At 35.6% G+C, this 15700-nt stretch overlaps 2 protein-coding genes across 2 annotated transcripts; one reads left to right on the forward strand and one right to left on the reverse strand.

The window, feature by feature from the left end:
* Positions 1-3647: 3647 nt before the first annotated feature.
* On the forward strand, positions 3648-6401 carry LOC141612394 (uncharacterized). Its single transcript, XM_074431156.1, has 4 exons — positions 3648-3772; positions 5188-5386; positions 5504-5702; positions 5977-6401. The coding sequence occupies exons 1-4, from the start codon at positions 3729-3731 to the stop codon at positions 6111-6113; spliced, it is 579 nt and encodes a 192-aa protein (XP_074287257.1). The 5' UTR covers positions 3648-3728; the 3' UTR covers positions 6114-6401.
* Positions 6402-11893: 5492 nt separating this feature from the next.
* Positions 11894-14282, reverse strand: LOC141615365 (uncharacterized). Its single transcript, XM_074433755.1, has 3 exons — positions 14199-14282; positions 14000-14091; positions 11894-12777 (listed from the first exon to the last, which is right to left on the reverse strand). Exons 1-3 carry the CDS (start codon positions 14213-14215, stop codon positions 12068-12070), a joined length of 819 nt encoding a protein of 272 aa, XP_074289856.1. The 5' UTR covers positions 14216-14282; the 3' UTR covers positions 11894-12067.
* Between the last annotated feature and the right edge of the window lie 1418 nt (positions 14283-15700).

Here is a 15700-nt window from a genome sequence, read left to right on the forward strand (position 1 = left end):
CATCAACAATAAGAAAAATTCCGTTTTTGCTAACCCTAGAATTCAGAAATTGAATTTTTCCCCATGAAATTAATCAACCAAAATATACACAAGTTCTATACGTGGTTGAATTCGAAAATCAATAAGTTTAAGACTGAATTTCAATGGTTTTTAACAAGGAATCGAAACATAGCATGCTATTACACAAAGTCTTTGAAAACAATTAAGGAATTTGAGTTTAAATCTTACCTTAAACTGATTTAGGGCAATATAGAACAAGTGTGGTACCAAGATTTTACCCAAAAGCTTGAGAAAGGAAGAGTATGGAGTTTTAGAGAGAAGGAAACATGAAGATGGGAGGCGGAAATAAGAAAGAAAGGCACGAAATTAGGGTTTTTGTATAACCCGCAAAAAGGCCTGCTACAGCAACACTCGGTCGAGTGTTGGGAATACTCGGCCGATTGTTCACTACTCGGTCGAGTATTTAGGGTACTCGGCCGAGTGAGCACTACTCGGTCGAGTACCATCCTTACTCGGTCGAGTTTTTAAGACCAGAGTCGATTATTATTCTAACAAAATAGGTACTCGGTTATGTAACTTGATACTCGGCCGAGTTTAGTCTACTCGGTCGAGTACTCGCATCTACTCGGTCGAATTTTTCGAAATAAAGAAGGAGTCGTAACTTTTCACTGTTCCTGCAAAATCAAATAATATCGTTCGGAGTTCCGGGATTCCGGCTCGTCACAATTAAAACTGATTCCTACCACGTAAACACATAACAACACGTATATCCGTACATTCATCTCCAAACAATCATCACTTCTACCTTCATCCCTCACTATGCCAAGAAACTATTTTACTGTACCCATATGGCATATGTCACAATCTAATTACGGTACCTACCAGGTTTAGCTCTATATCACATCATTTCTACTTCGCTAATCACCGACGTACACATTATTCACATTTGTAACACAATAATTTCACACCTAACACATTCATCATAAAACAAATTGATTAATTTGTCACTGATCACACCTTGCAACAATTCCATATTCACTTCCACTTTTCCACACATCTATCTAACACATACCACTCTAGTAATAGATACGCACACAATATATGCACACAACACACAACACTTAGCAATCCACGACTCACACTAGCTACCCTTTTCCCGTGTCTGGCTTAAGTCCGATGGGGCCATGATTTTGAAATGAGGGCGCCTACTCACCCAAAATCTAGCATCGGCTGGGGCTCCCAACGTACATACACCAGGTTCATTTTAATTGACACCCTATGTTCATTAATTTCGTTAGTTCGAGTTCCAAAATCGTCGGCTCGATACCACTTTGTAACACCCCCGCACACCAGAACGCCTTACCAAGGACCATTCCAGTATATGACGGTGTCACCATCTCGGTTTCCCGAGGAGGTAGATCAAATTAGACAATACAAGAACTATATCATATCATTTGAATATCTGTTACAATACAATTCTATTCACGGTCCCTAAGATATAGTTCAATTACAACACTTGTGATTCTATAACTCTAGACCAAAGAGCGTGATGACTCGATCCCTCCAATCCCAAAGAACAAGAATCAACAATACCTCGCTAAAACAACTCGCTCACCATCCCCGAATGAATCACCGCAGATACCACAAAACAACACGGGGTCGATCGACTAATCAAGTATAAGATAAGACAATAAAGTAAACAAACGATCATCCGCCATCTCAACCTTACCACATCGTATCATAATCGACTACACCGTGAAGGGTGTAGCCCGCGACTACCCATCGCAACAGGTAGCCCTCGCCGCCGGTGGGTGACCGCAGTCCATTCCCACCTAGTCCACTCATCATCGAGCGACTAACAATCCCCGTCCCTTAATGTGCACATCCCCTCCCGTGGCGGGTTCCACGGAGGGCGAACTAGGGTGTGGAGCCACTCCCGCAAGTGACTCCACCACAATCACAATCACATGACCCAGCTGTCACGCCACAACGACATCATTACCCCAACACCCATACTCCGATGATCAGCAGATAGCCACAAATTACAATACAATCATAATCTCAAATCAATTAACAAGAGACCGAGTAGGAGACCCTACCTCATCGCAAAGCATGAAAGACTTCCAACTACAAACACAAGACGACTCCAATAAGCACCCTAACAATGATAACCATGTCCTATTACACGACTATACTCAAAGAATCATTCAAAAGGGCACAAGGCGTAAAACTTACCTAACCTTGCACATCGGTGACGACATAGACAACCACCACCCACGTCCTCCTTGCTCCGCGAATCCCGACATTCCCATGGTAGGGGTTTAAGCTAATCCCTTTAAGGTATGAGGCTATGGAGTGATAGAGTAGGGAGATGGTCTAGGGTTAGAGAAAGAGAAACTGTCGAGGAGATGAGAAAAATAGAAATGAAACTCGCGAACTCGTACTTATATTAACGCGTCGACAGCAGCCATACTCGGTCGAGTATAGGAACACTCGGCCGAGTAGACTCCACTCGGTCGAGTATTGGTGATACTCGGCCGAGTGGCCTCAGCTAGGTCGAGTAACTAACCAATACGTCTCCTATTACCAGTCTGATCCCTCACCCAATCATTCCTAAGGTCTGTTTGGTCAACAAAGTCGGTCAACAACGCTCCTACAATCCTGGGTGTTACACATAATATATACACTTTTCTATTTTTTTTTATTTCATCCCATTTATTTTTACATACTCTACAAGATTGTAATTTAGCAGAAAAATTCGACATGTATATGTAACTTTTTTTCAATAATATTTTGTGAAACCTTATTCGATGATTAATGCAAATATAATTATATTTAGTAACAATTTTTATTCTTCGAGTTATATATGGTCAAGTATGTCTACTTTGACTCTAAGAAAGAAAATGATAAAGAATAAAAAAAGGGTGGAAGTAAATATCAACATTTTAGTGAAAATTTTAATTTATTTTTAACCTAACAAGTCGATCCTAAATTAATGGGTTATTTTGATTTCAGTTTAAACAGATTGCAGGACCGATTTTTTCGCTTGACGCGGTAGAAAACTGGTCGATGAAATTGTGCCAATATTTGGCAGGTCTATCTTTATCCAACATGTGTAACACAAATTCTCATTTAAAAAGGGCATTATCCGTTTTAACATTAAGAGCGGTTAAGTATAGACATAAGTAAAAAAACAAAATGTATTGAGATTAGTAAAAAATTATTCCATTTGTGTAAGTGTGGTTTAATTTGATCGTTTTATTCATAAGATAAATATATTTGTCTTAAAGTAGTCCTATTACATATGATAAGGTGATATTCTCCAATTATCTGTACCCGTACACAAGACTCGCTATAACATTTTTGTACAAAATAAGTTTCTCTTAAAACGAATATATTTTCATCTTAAAATTAAAACAGGTCATATACATAACTATTGTATAGATAAGACAAATCTTTACTAATAGTCTAATATTAGTGATAATTAGTCAACTCGTCTTAAATTTAAGACAAACACCTTTTTTTCTTAAACAATAATTTATGATTTTTAATTACAAGTCAACCTAAGAAAAAGGGTATTACGAGCAATATTTTTATTACTTCCCCTCGTGCGAGGCAGCACGTGCCACAAAGTCATATATAAGTACCAAATCTGGAATTGTTAACAAAAATCGGCGCATTTACTCCTCTTCTCCAAAAAATTAGGGTTTATATTTGAAGGAATAACAATGGGAAGGAAGGCAATTACTACTCGCGACAACGACGAACGCAAGTATGTCTATCTTTAATTTGACATTTATGCTCCTTTTCTTATTTACTTGATTTTTGTTTGTATTTGTTGAATTTATTTGTTTGAAATTCGGGTATTCGATGTACTTAACCAAGTTATAACAACGATGATGATGATGATGATGATGATGATGATAGTCGTAACCCTCGGGCATGTGTAAGGCGTTTTTTGGATGAGTCAACTTTATATGTCAAAAGAGTATAACAATAATAACAGCAGCAAAGCATTAGTACCAAAATGTTTTGGGGTCGGTTAATAAGAATCATGTATCCATCGAGCAAATATAGATTTGATCAGAATTTATTATTGGAGTCCCGTTAATAATTCAATACTGTACTCAACAAGTTCAAGTTCGATGGACCGATATTGATATACCGATCCAAGATCTTGGAATTAGAATAAGTTTCGCTCTTCACTTGCTGTGGAGAGCCAAAAAATATAGTATTTCGTAATCTTGCTCATTGATTAGATCTGTATCTGTATTATCTCCAAAAAAAAGTAAATATAAGAATCCATTTAGTCATTGGTCCAATGTTGCTGCAAAAATAAAAACAGTAATGTTCCCCAATCTTCATATTGATTATTGAAGTTTGTTTTTGAAAATAGTCTGCCTTGTTTACAAAAGGCGCATGCTTTTGCCTTGCACTTGAGCGCCTCGTCGCAACATGCCCTTGTCGCCTTTCGTGTCTCATGCTTTTTTTGAAACAAAGATTTTTATGTAAGTATGACATTCATTATGACACCTATGCTTTTCGAATTTCTATAAAATGCCTATTATTTGCAGTTACTTGAATAATTTATGCAAATGATACCAGTCTATGAAATTGGTGATCACTAATCACATATACCACCATAATTATGAGGATGATATATCGCGATGAAAATATACAAAGTTGACGTAAGAACGATATTATTATTCCACAGTATATTTTTTTTTGAGGAGATTATTCCACAGTATATTGAATATGAATACTAACCATTTTTCTGTGTTAGTACCTTCTGTTATATCTATCGACAAAAATCTCCACTTTGATAACTTCCTTGTTGTAGCTAGAATCCAATCTGCCAAAATTAATTCTTTTTCGAATTTGTGTTTTCGTGTATATTACTTGTGCATTAAGCGGGACAAAGTTCAGCATACTTGCAATTTGGTGGCTTTGGCAAAAGGTATCGATATATGGAGTAGTAAACTACGGAGTATGTCTTATCGGTGTCACCGACTATTCTTATAACCTGTACTTGTTTAAATCCTACTTTCCTTCTCATTTAGTCTATGATTCATGATCAACATATTGTTTTGTTCCTTGGTTTCTTGTTTTTGTTTAGCATTACTTTCGCATTTTATGCGACTTCTTAATTGATTTCTTTTTATGTCTTTAATGCATCACGTTGGTTAGGAGGGAGCTGAATCTTGGTTATGCGCCCTTGAATCCTGCTCAATGCTATAAACCGTTGGATTCTATAACATATGATGGGATGTCATCAGATCCTCCACCTAAGCGGCCTCAAGTGTCTGCTGAAGAGGCAGCGGGTCACTTGCGCCGACAAACTGTCAGGACAGCGAATGCAGCCTTGGTGTACTACAACCGCAAGCATGTAAGTTAACCTGTTAACCTGAAATGTTTCTTTGCTTTCCATGTTACCCCTTACCAGAGCATATGGTGTGATAATTGTCATGATTAACCTGAAATGCTTCTTTATCTTTATTGACAGTCTACAGATTATCAACTGGTAAATGCTGTTGGCAGCAACGGTCGTTTGAGGAGTGGGATTTGGTATCATTGCAATTTTAAGGCTAAGAGGGAAAAAGATCACAAATCATCGGCTAAGCTGTTCTTTGCTGAAATGAAGGTCACGGGTGTGAAATGTGGCGTGACAAATTATTTGGTCACTGCATGTCGTGTTTTGGATGGTATGTCTTCCTATTATATGTTAATTTTGTCAATCCATCGTAACATTTATTTTTCTCGAGTCCGGTTTATAATTCAATACTGTACTAAACAAGTACGTTGGATCGATATTGATATACCGATCCAAGATCTTGGAATTAGAATAAGTTTGGCCCCTCGCTTCAATGTTTGCTCTTGATATTTCGTGTATAATCTTGCTCATAGATTAGATCTGTATTATCTCAGATAAAGTAAAGTGCTGAAAAACTAATGACAAACTTCTTTAATGCTCCACAGAAAGTAAAACAACGACTGGTTGTGAGATGTGTGGAAATTGGATTTCACATCCTACTCGTGGGTTTCGTGAAGGGCTTTACCAGTTCCAGCCCCGTTCCTTGCGTCCTCGTAGAGATGGGAAAGTTATGAAGAAGTAGTACTTGAAGAATCATAGCATTGTCTCTCTTTTGGATATTTCTGAAGAAGTACTTGAAGAATCATAGCACTTCTCTTTTGGATATTTATAGGGGTTGCAGTTGTAGTGGACAGTAGTAGTATTAACTGCAATACTAAAAAAACGATGCATTAGGCAAGCTATGTATATTTATGTTGAACATTGGATCATCCCTGATCCCTCCCCTCTGGTTCTATGAAGGCTAGAAAGTCTTGAACATTTGATCATCCCTGCTTTCTCCTTTAATTACTTTAGCATGGCATTTTACGATTAATTTTGCTGTCAAGTACGAAATGAATTATACCAGTACTGTGAAAATTTAGCATATACGCAAGTTTGGCGCACTTTCTTGAGAGCTATGAACGAACTCTGTTTTTGCGGGTTTTCGGGATTGTTTTCGTGTGTTTCTTACGCTCTCTCTCTCTTTTTTTTTTCGTGTATGTTGCTGTAATTTCGTCCCCTATGAATGGTGATGGACGCAGGTACTTCTAGGTGAGAGAGATGGAGAAGGATCTAGAGCACACGTTTTCTTGGTTAGAAAGTTAGTAAGTTTGTATGTGAATTCAACTCGGTTGTTGGTAAGGAAATATATGGAGAGTTGGAAGGTCGGTTTGTGTAGAGATTTGGTTTAGTTGATTGACGGAATATGAAATGGCTAGCTTGGGGAGGAAGCAAGGACGAAGCTTGCCTAAGCTTGAGGCATGTAGCTCGACACATTGAGTCACAGAAAAACAGAGTTTACGAGGTGGGTGCTGTACGGTTCTGTTTTGAGCTGCTGTACGGCCTGGTTGGCTGGTTAGGCTGGGTCAGGTCGTGGATGAAGCAGTCGGGTGCGTGAAGCGGATCTAAGGCTTAGGCATGGTTTAAACACGGGTTTGGGTAAGGGTGTAGTTAGCCATGGTTTGGGAAAGCTAAGAGAAGGGATTTAATGTTGGTAGTGGGATTCGGACATGTAATCAATGGGTAAGGTATAGGCTTTTATATCGTCTCAAATATCTCGTGCAAGAATCGCCTTTAAACCGTCATTAAAAAAATGTTTTCTAATCAAATTAAAATTACAATTTTTAAACTGACCTAAAATCTTGAAATCAAATTTAAAAATTAATTTAAGAAATTATATTTAGAAATTAACAAAATCTCCCTTTGTTTTATTTTCAATAAAACGCAAATTAATAATTTTAAATTAAAATCAAGATGATAAAATCTTAAATTAAAAAAATAAATCAAATAAAAACTGAATTAAATAAACCGATTAAATAAAATCGAATCCGTACCTACATCGCAAATCGACCCACAATTGAGCGAAGTTCATTGTTAATACACATCGTCCTATCATCATCGACTGCTTGATAAGTTTTCTATAAATCCCAAAATCGACAAATACGGGTATCTACAAATTTGAATGTCATCAATGACACTAAAGTCTTGTCGCAAAAGGTTTCCATCAACGACCGGGCATTGACTACTGGAAACATTCAGTCCGGTTATCAAACTAATGACAATCCGTCTTATTCTTACTCTTGCGGTCCCTAATGGTTGGCATCTTCGTCAAATTGACGTGAATAATGCCTTTCTGCTTCAAGGTCGTCTCACTAATACTGTTTTTATGGTTGAACCACCTGGCTTCGTTGATACTGACAAACCCGAGTTTGTGTGCAGGCTCAAAAAAGCTCTCTACGATCTCAAACAAACCTCGAGAGCCTGGTATACCGAACTCAAATCCTATTTAATTGCGTTTGGTTACCAAAACTCCCTCTCGGATCCACCCTTTTTATTCTTTGAAAAACACACCTTCAGCTCTTCGTTCTTGTTTATGCTGACAATATTATCGTCACCGGTCCCAATCACGCCCAAATCACTACCTTCATCTCTTAAATATGCTCAAAATTCTCCCTTAAAGACCTTGGTTCTCTATCTTACTTTCTTGGTATAGAGGTCACACCTACGAAAACTGGACTCCACTAAACAAACCAAATACCTTTCCAATCTCCTCCACAAATATAAAATTCAGGACTGTAAACCCGCTTCCACTCCTATGCTTCTGCACACTCCACTCGTGAAAGAAACTACCCAACCCATTGAAAACGAATCTGACTATCGCACCATCATTAGTATTCTTCAATACTTGTCCCTCACAAGACCCGACATAGCCTTTCCCGTCAACAAGTTAGCTCAATACTTCACTCATCCCACAACCTCTCATTGAACTGCTCTCAAGCGAGTCCTTAGATACCTTCGAGGCACGCTTCACCTAGGTATTCAGCTTACAACCTTGTCACCTCTCTGCCTTCACGCATTTTGTGACACTGACTGGGCGGGTGATCTTGCCGACTATGTTTCCACCTTGGGTTACATGGTATATATCGCCCCAACCCTATTTCTTAGTCCTTGAAGAAGCAGCGTACTCTATCTCGCTCTTTCCCTGAGGCCGAATTTTAAGCAATTGCAGATACGACGTCCGAAGTTCTATGGCTTGTGTCCCTTCTTCAAGAACTTGGTATTCAGGCTACTCATCCACCATTTATGTACTGTGATAACCTGAGTGCAAAACATTACTCCGCAAATCCGGTATTTCATTCTTGCATGAAGCATCTACTACTCTCATTTCACTTTGTCAAGGAGCATGTTCGTCAAGGTACCATTCACATTCAACACATAAACGGCAGCGATCAACTAGCTGATACACTTACCAAGCCCGTCCATAAGCCACGGTTTATCGAGCTATCTTCCAAAATTGGACTCCATCAAAGACGACGACCGCCCATCTTGAACGGGAATGTAGAAGATATGCTATTATCCAAGCAATCAATCAAGTCAACCAATCCCCCAAATCATGGAATTGATCACGCATGATTTGCACATATTTAGCAGATCATTATCCTTGTGTATATTCTTGTTATTTGTTACTGATTACCATGAAAAAGGAAGAGGAAACTTTAGGCTGAATATGAGGGAGTACGTTTAAGGGAGTGAAATGCAATATGTGAAACTAAATCCTGATTATAGAAGAACTAGTTTAGATTTCGCACAATGCATGCGCGGTATATTTAGAGATTTTAACATTTTAATGTATTATTCATAGATTTTAATGGCACCATAAAATTTTTCATAATTCACCTTATTATATTTTAATTCAAGTTATTCTTTGATAATGAATAAATGAAAGATTTAGCTTTTCCTGTAGTTTATAATTTACTAATTTTTATAATTTTATTTTACTTTAAATATTATCATTGAGAGTTTATTGAAATGATTATAGTTTGATGAAAAAACTTAGTTTTTAATGAAATGATTTTAGATTAACCAAAGAAACATTTCTTTCCATATTTGAGTAGATGCATTTTGGAGGGAAATTTTGTGAAACTTCTTATTCTCTTAGGGGGTGTTTAGTTGGAGCTTTTGGAATGGATTGAAATGGGTTCAATCCATTCTAGTGTTTGGTTGAAGATTTTTGGAATGGAGTTAGATATCCATTGAATTCTAACTCCATTTCAACCTCTTGGAATTACATACTCATGTGTTCGCTCAAGTTTCTAACTCCATTTCATCTTGTTAATACCTTTATATCCATTCCAAGGTCGAACCAAACACTTATGAATAAATATGGGATTCTAACTTCATACCACTATGGTATTACAATCCATTCCATACCATTCCAATACAAGCGCCTTAGTAGATAGGAGATGTCAAGCTAATTAAAGGTTTAATTATGAACTTAATGAATTCTTATTGCGAAATTTCAGACGCCTTAAAGTAAAGTAAATATTGAAATGTTGATTTTATCCACTAAAAATTATTAAAGTGCCGAATAAATAAAATAAAATAAATATTTTGAATTAATACTAACTTTCAACTTTTTTTTAATTATTTTCTCTAAAAAAAACTTTATTTAATTATTTTGTTCCAATTAAATGCAATGCGGCTCTATTCGGATTACAAAAGGAGCTATTCGGCTCCATAAACCCATAAAGAAACAAATTTGGGCCAAGTTTACTAGGTAAGCCCACAAATGGACTTATGTCTATCAAAGTCCACCAAGGGAATCAAAACCCTCTATAAATAGAGTTCTCCTCATTCAATAAAAATTGGTTGAGAATTCATAATTATAAAAGAGTCCGAGAAAATATTAAAATTGTATTCGTCAATCTAATATAATATAATGTTTTAGCTATAATAATTCAAACTATATTTTATAGGGTTATTTCATAACAATAATCCATCCTATTGGTGGTATGCAATAATCACTCCATCTTATCAATAATCTCAATTAAATCCAACTTAAACACCATACTTTCTAATAACGAATTATCTGATATTTTTTTTATGTTTATTTGTATCAAATAAACCAAGTGCTTGATTCATCATTTGAAAATATTACACATAAACATCACATATATTAACTAGGTTGTCCAAAAAACTATCAAATATTCAAACATAAACTTAAAAAATTATTAGCTGGTTCGTTATTAGAGGGTATAATGTTTAGGTTGAATTTAATTAAGATTATTAATTATTAATAGGTTGACGTGATTATTGCAGACCACCAATAAAATTAATTATTGCTTTAAAATAACCCTATTTTCTATATGAATTGAATGGGACAATTATCAATACGGGTTAAGGAGCAAAAATGGAATGTAACCAAATCAAAGAAAATCAAGTCACAATATCCATGCATTTTGGTTCCATGTAGACAATAACGCAATATTTTCAAGGATCATCCATCACATAATATACGGAGTATTCTTTATCTTCTTGTTATATACTTCTCCGTCCCGATTAATTGTTGTTCTTTGTTTTGGCACAAATACCAAAGAAAGAAGAAAAGCTAATTATTAAATGAGAAGTATATCAAATTGTCAAATTGCTCATTAAGTGTATTCTTAAAATAAAAAGGACAGTAATTATGTTACGCCTGCAAGCCTGCCGAGTCTGCGTCGATCAACCAGAGTTCGTAAATCTACCCAGGATGATGCATTCAGTTATGATTAGCATGAATTAAGGATAGGCATAAATCAAGGGAACAAATATATCAAAATTAAGGAGAAGATCAAGCCAAATAAAAGGATACGAAATAATTGAAGAGAGACAATTCCTAAAACTTAGCCAAGGATTAATATTAGAATAATTTAATTATAGAAAATTATGTACTCACTATTTAAGCACATAAGCGTGTAAGCCCAAGGTATCAAAAAAAAAAATAAGAATCATTCTCATACTCAAAGCTTCCTTAGTTTACCGAATTCTTGGAGTTTGCTAGCACTCGAAGTCTCGTAATCTTTATAAATTGAGTGAGACATCCCAAAATAGAATAGAATAAGGAATGATCGGGACATAGGGACTAGGGAGTATGTAAATACATAAATCATTATTTAATTATAGTAGTTTAGTCGATCAATGGGTAATTTTTGCCATATATCATTCCATGTATAATGTATTGCGGCTCATTAAGTGCATTACGGTAGATTAGTGTCTTGTAAATCGTGTATTCCATGATAGCTATGCAATTCTTAATACAATTCTCTAAACTCTATCACATCATAAAAGCCAACAATAAGCCACCCTTATATACACCTTCATCAAACGCACATCTTGAGCAGTAAAAACACCCACAAATTCATCCATTGGGACACCGGACCACCCCTAAAAGAGACACCGAATGAACCGAACCACCATATACGAGTCCAAACACATAAAGAAAATAAAGAAACAAACACTGAGATCAAATTAAGTCTTAAATGAGATCGAACACCGAGTCGATTTAATACATAGAAAATAAATCAAGTCTTAAAGGAGAACACTTAGTCGAATTAATACAGAGAAAATAAACATACGAAAGTCACAGCTATTCCAACAATACAATAAACTGAAACAATGCCAAATGCTAGTACTATTGCCTCCTCGGCTCCTTGTTAGCCATCAAATACCTCCAGCTCCTCAAGGGGATCCTCCGGCAGCTCCTCCGGCAGCTCCTCCGGCGGCTTGGTTTACCTGCACACGGGCTCTCTGGCGGTGGGGTCTAGCCCTATTCGCTGCCCAGTCTACAAGAAATTCATTTGCCCCATATATTTCCCCACAATAGGCTTCAACTATCAAACTATGCCTAAGCACACTAAGGCCATTTCCTAGCATGCTTCTACTCTTGTCTCCATCTGAATTTTGGTATATCCATAATGTCTCTTTGGGCTCATTTCCCATGAATAGAGAATCATCCTTGTATTCACCTACAAGAACAACTGCATGGGTATCTTGTATCACAGTTCCTTGAATAAAAGTTGGAGCATCCCTACCCATGTATGGTGTTTCACCATCAATAGAAAAATCATCATGAACATTGAATACCACCACTATGGTAAAGAAGTTGAGTCGGGTTTTCATCGCATTTTCATCAAGATTAAAATGAAAACGTTGATCGATCCTTAATTTTAGACCATTCAATAATGGGGCACCATTGATCATTGCCTCTTCTAAGAGCTCCCAAATTTCTTTCATTTTTTCACCCGTCGCCGAAACTATTTCATCCTCCCAAACTTCATGATTTATCAACATCCCGGGAGGTAATGCAGTGCAAACAGGTGCATGCCAAGCATATGAAATCCTCAAGTTATATGCAATATGTGTGCTTACCGCGGCAATAGCACATGAACCTAAAAACATACAGTTTATTTAGAACAAATTATTATCCATACAAAACAGTACAATCAATAGATTCCTATGTAAACATGGTTTCCTAAATACAATAAGCACTATACAATGTATTTTTATTGAGTAAATACCTGAACATATATGAATAAAAGATATGCAAAGGAGATAATCAAGAAGCTATTTGGAAGATTCATGTAATATTGTTAACTTGTCACAAGAAGATTTTAAATTAGGGTCACAGTCATCCCCTCTGATTTTCAGAACAAATATATTGCAATGGGGTAATTTTTTTTTTTTTTTTTTAATTATCATTATGATTATGTTGTCTCAATGTTTATTTTTCAACGATTTTGCAAATCAACTAAACCATGTTATCTTAGAATTTGTATACTTTATTCTGTGTTGGAGATCAAAAGTTCAAAACTTACCTCGACACTTTACGTATTTTGCATCTAGGAAACATTTTTTTTACAAAGCATATAAAAATGAAGAATATATGTGCCTATTAAAAATATATTAGCTCGACAAAATAATACTCTATACTGACTACAAAATAGAGAAAGTTATCATTTTTTGGTTTGGTTACTTTACATTCACGTTAATTTCGTACGTTCAAGATTTATGATTTCCGTTTCAAAAAAATATTATGTTCAAACTCCAATCTTCGTCACTAGAACCTTTGCTCTATAGCTACTCTAATGTCTCGTGGTTGTAAAGATTCGAGCATAAGCGTCTCGACAAACGTATATATACGTACTCAAGATTAATGCATGCAACTATGTTATGTTAAACTTCATGTACTCAAGATTAATGCATACAACTATGTTATAATCAAGCAACTAAACGACTATACATGCCACAGAGCAGTATTAAAGTATGAATAATCCAACAACAATTTACATGCCCTTATTTTAACTTAAGAGTATACTTTTATTTAATACCTTTATTACTTTTTATCATACGAAAACTAAAACAAAGAGAATATAATGTACAAAATAGCAAACACAATCAGCTACTTATGGATCTCAGACTCTCAGTATACCGGCGGAGACGATTTTTTTTTCTTCTAATTCTTAGCTAAAAATAAAAAAAATCTACAACTTTATGTAAATTAATTAAGTTTTATATTTTTTCCTTGGGATCCCGAAAAAAGAAAACTTTCTGTATCCGCTACTGTGTATATCGTCAAAGTGCAACAACCCCTAAGTAATTGATTCGACTAACCTTTGCGTTGTTGGATGGCAGGTTGGATAATTGGAGTAGAACCAGTAGGAGGAAGAGCATGATCCCATATAGACACTATATTATTATTGTTCCTAAATATGAACAAAATAAAGTCATTAAATAACAATGTGTTATTAGAAACTTAGAAATAAAGCCTAAATAAAATTAAAGAAATGTAAATAATTAAAGAAAGCCTTACCTTCGAGTTGGATTCATTGCAAAGAAGAATAATGAGATAGAGGGAAAAGAGATTGTAGGGAGGGTTAAAGGGTCTTAAGGATATGTGTATATAAATGCATGAGAAACTAGGTAACCAAATTAGTGTATGCTGCATTTATTTCATATATCTAACACTATGCATCGTCTCCTCACATCGACTTGTGCAAGTTTTTGTCTCTTCCACGGTGAAACAATTTATGTGTTGAGATTTTTTTTTTTTTCTTTTTTAATGGTCTTTTTAAGACGAATATATCCGTTTCAAAACGGAGTAAATATCATCAACTTGGATAGAACAACAAATATACGTGTCAATAAGCAAACGGGTCACGTCAGTTTGTACCCGATTATTTCGGATTTGTAAGAATTCAGGTCTGAGTCAGGTTATTTTGAGGCCTGTTATCGTCTAGTTATTTAGTGTAGGGATAATAATCGGCGTGTAACAAGAAAGGTTACAGGCATATCATATTGAATTGGGGTAAGTGAGTTTGGGTTACGGACTTACGGGTGAAGCTCAAGTTCTTAGTTTGATTGCTAGATTGGATACTTGGGTTTTTTTTATCGAGTAAATTTTGTTCGTTCAAACAATAAGCTTTTAGTCTCTAGATATTATTCAATTTTTATCCAATCTACCATATTTGTGTAAATAAATAAGGTGTTGGTTTGGATGGATTTATACCTCCATTGTAAATTATCATTGTTTACAACATTGTAAACAAGAATATGTGTTCTTACTTATATCATCTATACTAAACTAGATAATTATAACAATTAAGAACAACTATATGTTTATAATTAAATTACCAGAAATAAACATTTATTATGTTCATAATTTAATTATAAGAAATACATTTATAAAAAGGCGTTAATTTGATCCGTTCATAACTATGACCTTAACCCGACCCGAAATCTATACAAACTTGGCCACAGGGCAAACCCAAAATAGAGTCAACCCTTATTTTACCTAGATCCAAAATAACCGAACTCATATTCCGCTTCAATTCCCTAGCTCGTTTGACAGGTCTATTTAACAAGTTTAAATACAAGTATACTTCATGACTTCGGCCCTATTCTTTTGGACTTAGAGCCATCCCCTTTAAATTTATTTCTGATTTTCTAAATTCAGTTAAAAAAAGTTCGGATTCTACAAGTTAGTTCAAATCCTATAAGTTCAGTTCAATTTAGATCTTATAGGGTGAGTTAAGAAAAGTTCAAATACCATAGAGGTTTAGTTCAGATCATATAAGTTCAGTTAAAAAGGTTCATATCCAATAAGATCAGTTCAGAAAAATTCAAATTATAAAAGTTCAGTTCAAAAATATTTACCAAATTAAGTCCAAACGAGCAAGGCATTCATATACCTTTGGCTACAGTTGAAAAAGGCTGAGCCGACCCGAGGAACCCGACCCTCCTGAAACCCGACCCGATAGAATCCGAAAATTGGGTGAACGACCCGACCAGTGACCTAATATTGACTCAACCCGA

This window comes from Silene latifolia, chromosome 11 (assembly GCF_048544455.1).
Source record: "Silene latifolia isolate original U9 population chromosome 11, ASM4854445v1, whole genome shotgun sequence".
In the NCBI taxonomy this organism is placed as follows: domain Eukaryota; kingdom Viridiplantae; phylum Streptophyta; class Magnoliopsida; order Caryophyllales; family Caryophyllaceae; genus Silene; species Silene latifolia.

What these genes read in the sequence shown, in the direction of transcription:
- LOC141612394 (XM_074431156.1), top strand. Translation starts at nt 3,729, where the DNA reads ATGGGAAGGAAGGCAATTACTACTCGCGACAACGACGAACGCAA. An exon ending in CGCGACAACGACGAACGCAA is followed by an intron (nt 3,773 to 5,187) that starts GTATGTCTATCT and finishes CACGTTGGTTAG; the next exon opens with GAGGGAGCTGAATCTTGGTT. An exon ending in TGTACTACAACCGCAAGCAT is followed by an intron (nt 5,387 to 5,503) that starts GTAAGTTAACCT and finishes CTTTATTGACAG; the next exon opens with TCTACAGATTATCAACTGGT.
- LOC141615365 (XM_074433755.1), bottom strand. An exon ending in TGCCATCCAACAACGCAAAG is followed by an intron (nt 12,778 to 13,999) that starts GTTAGTCGAATC and finishes GTATGTTTTTAG; the next exon opens with GTTCATGTGCTATTGCCGCG.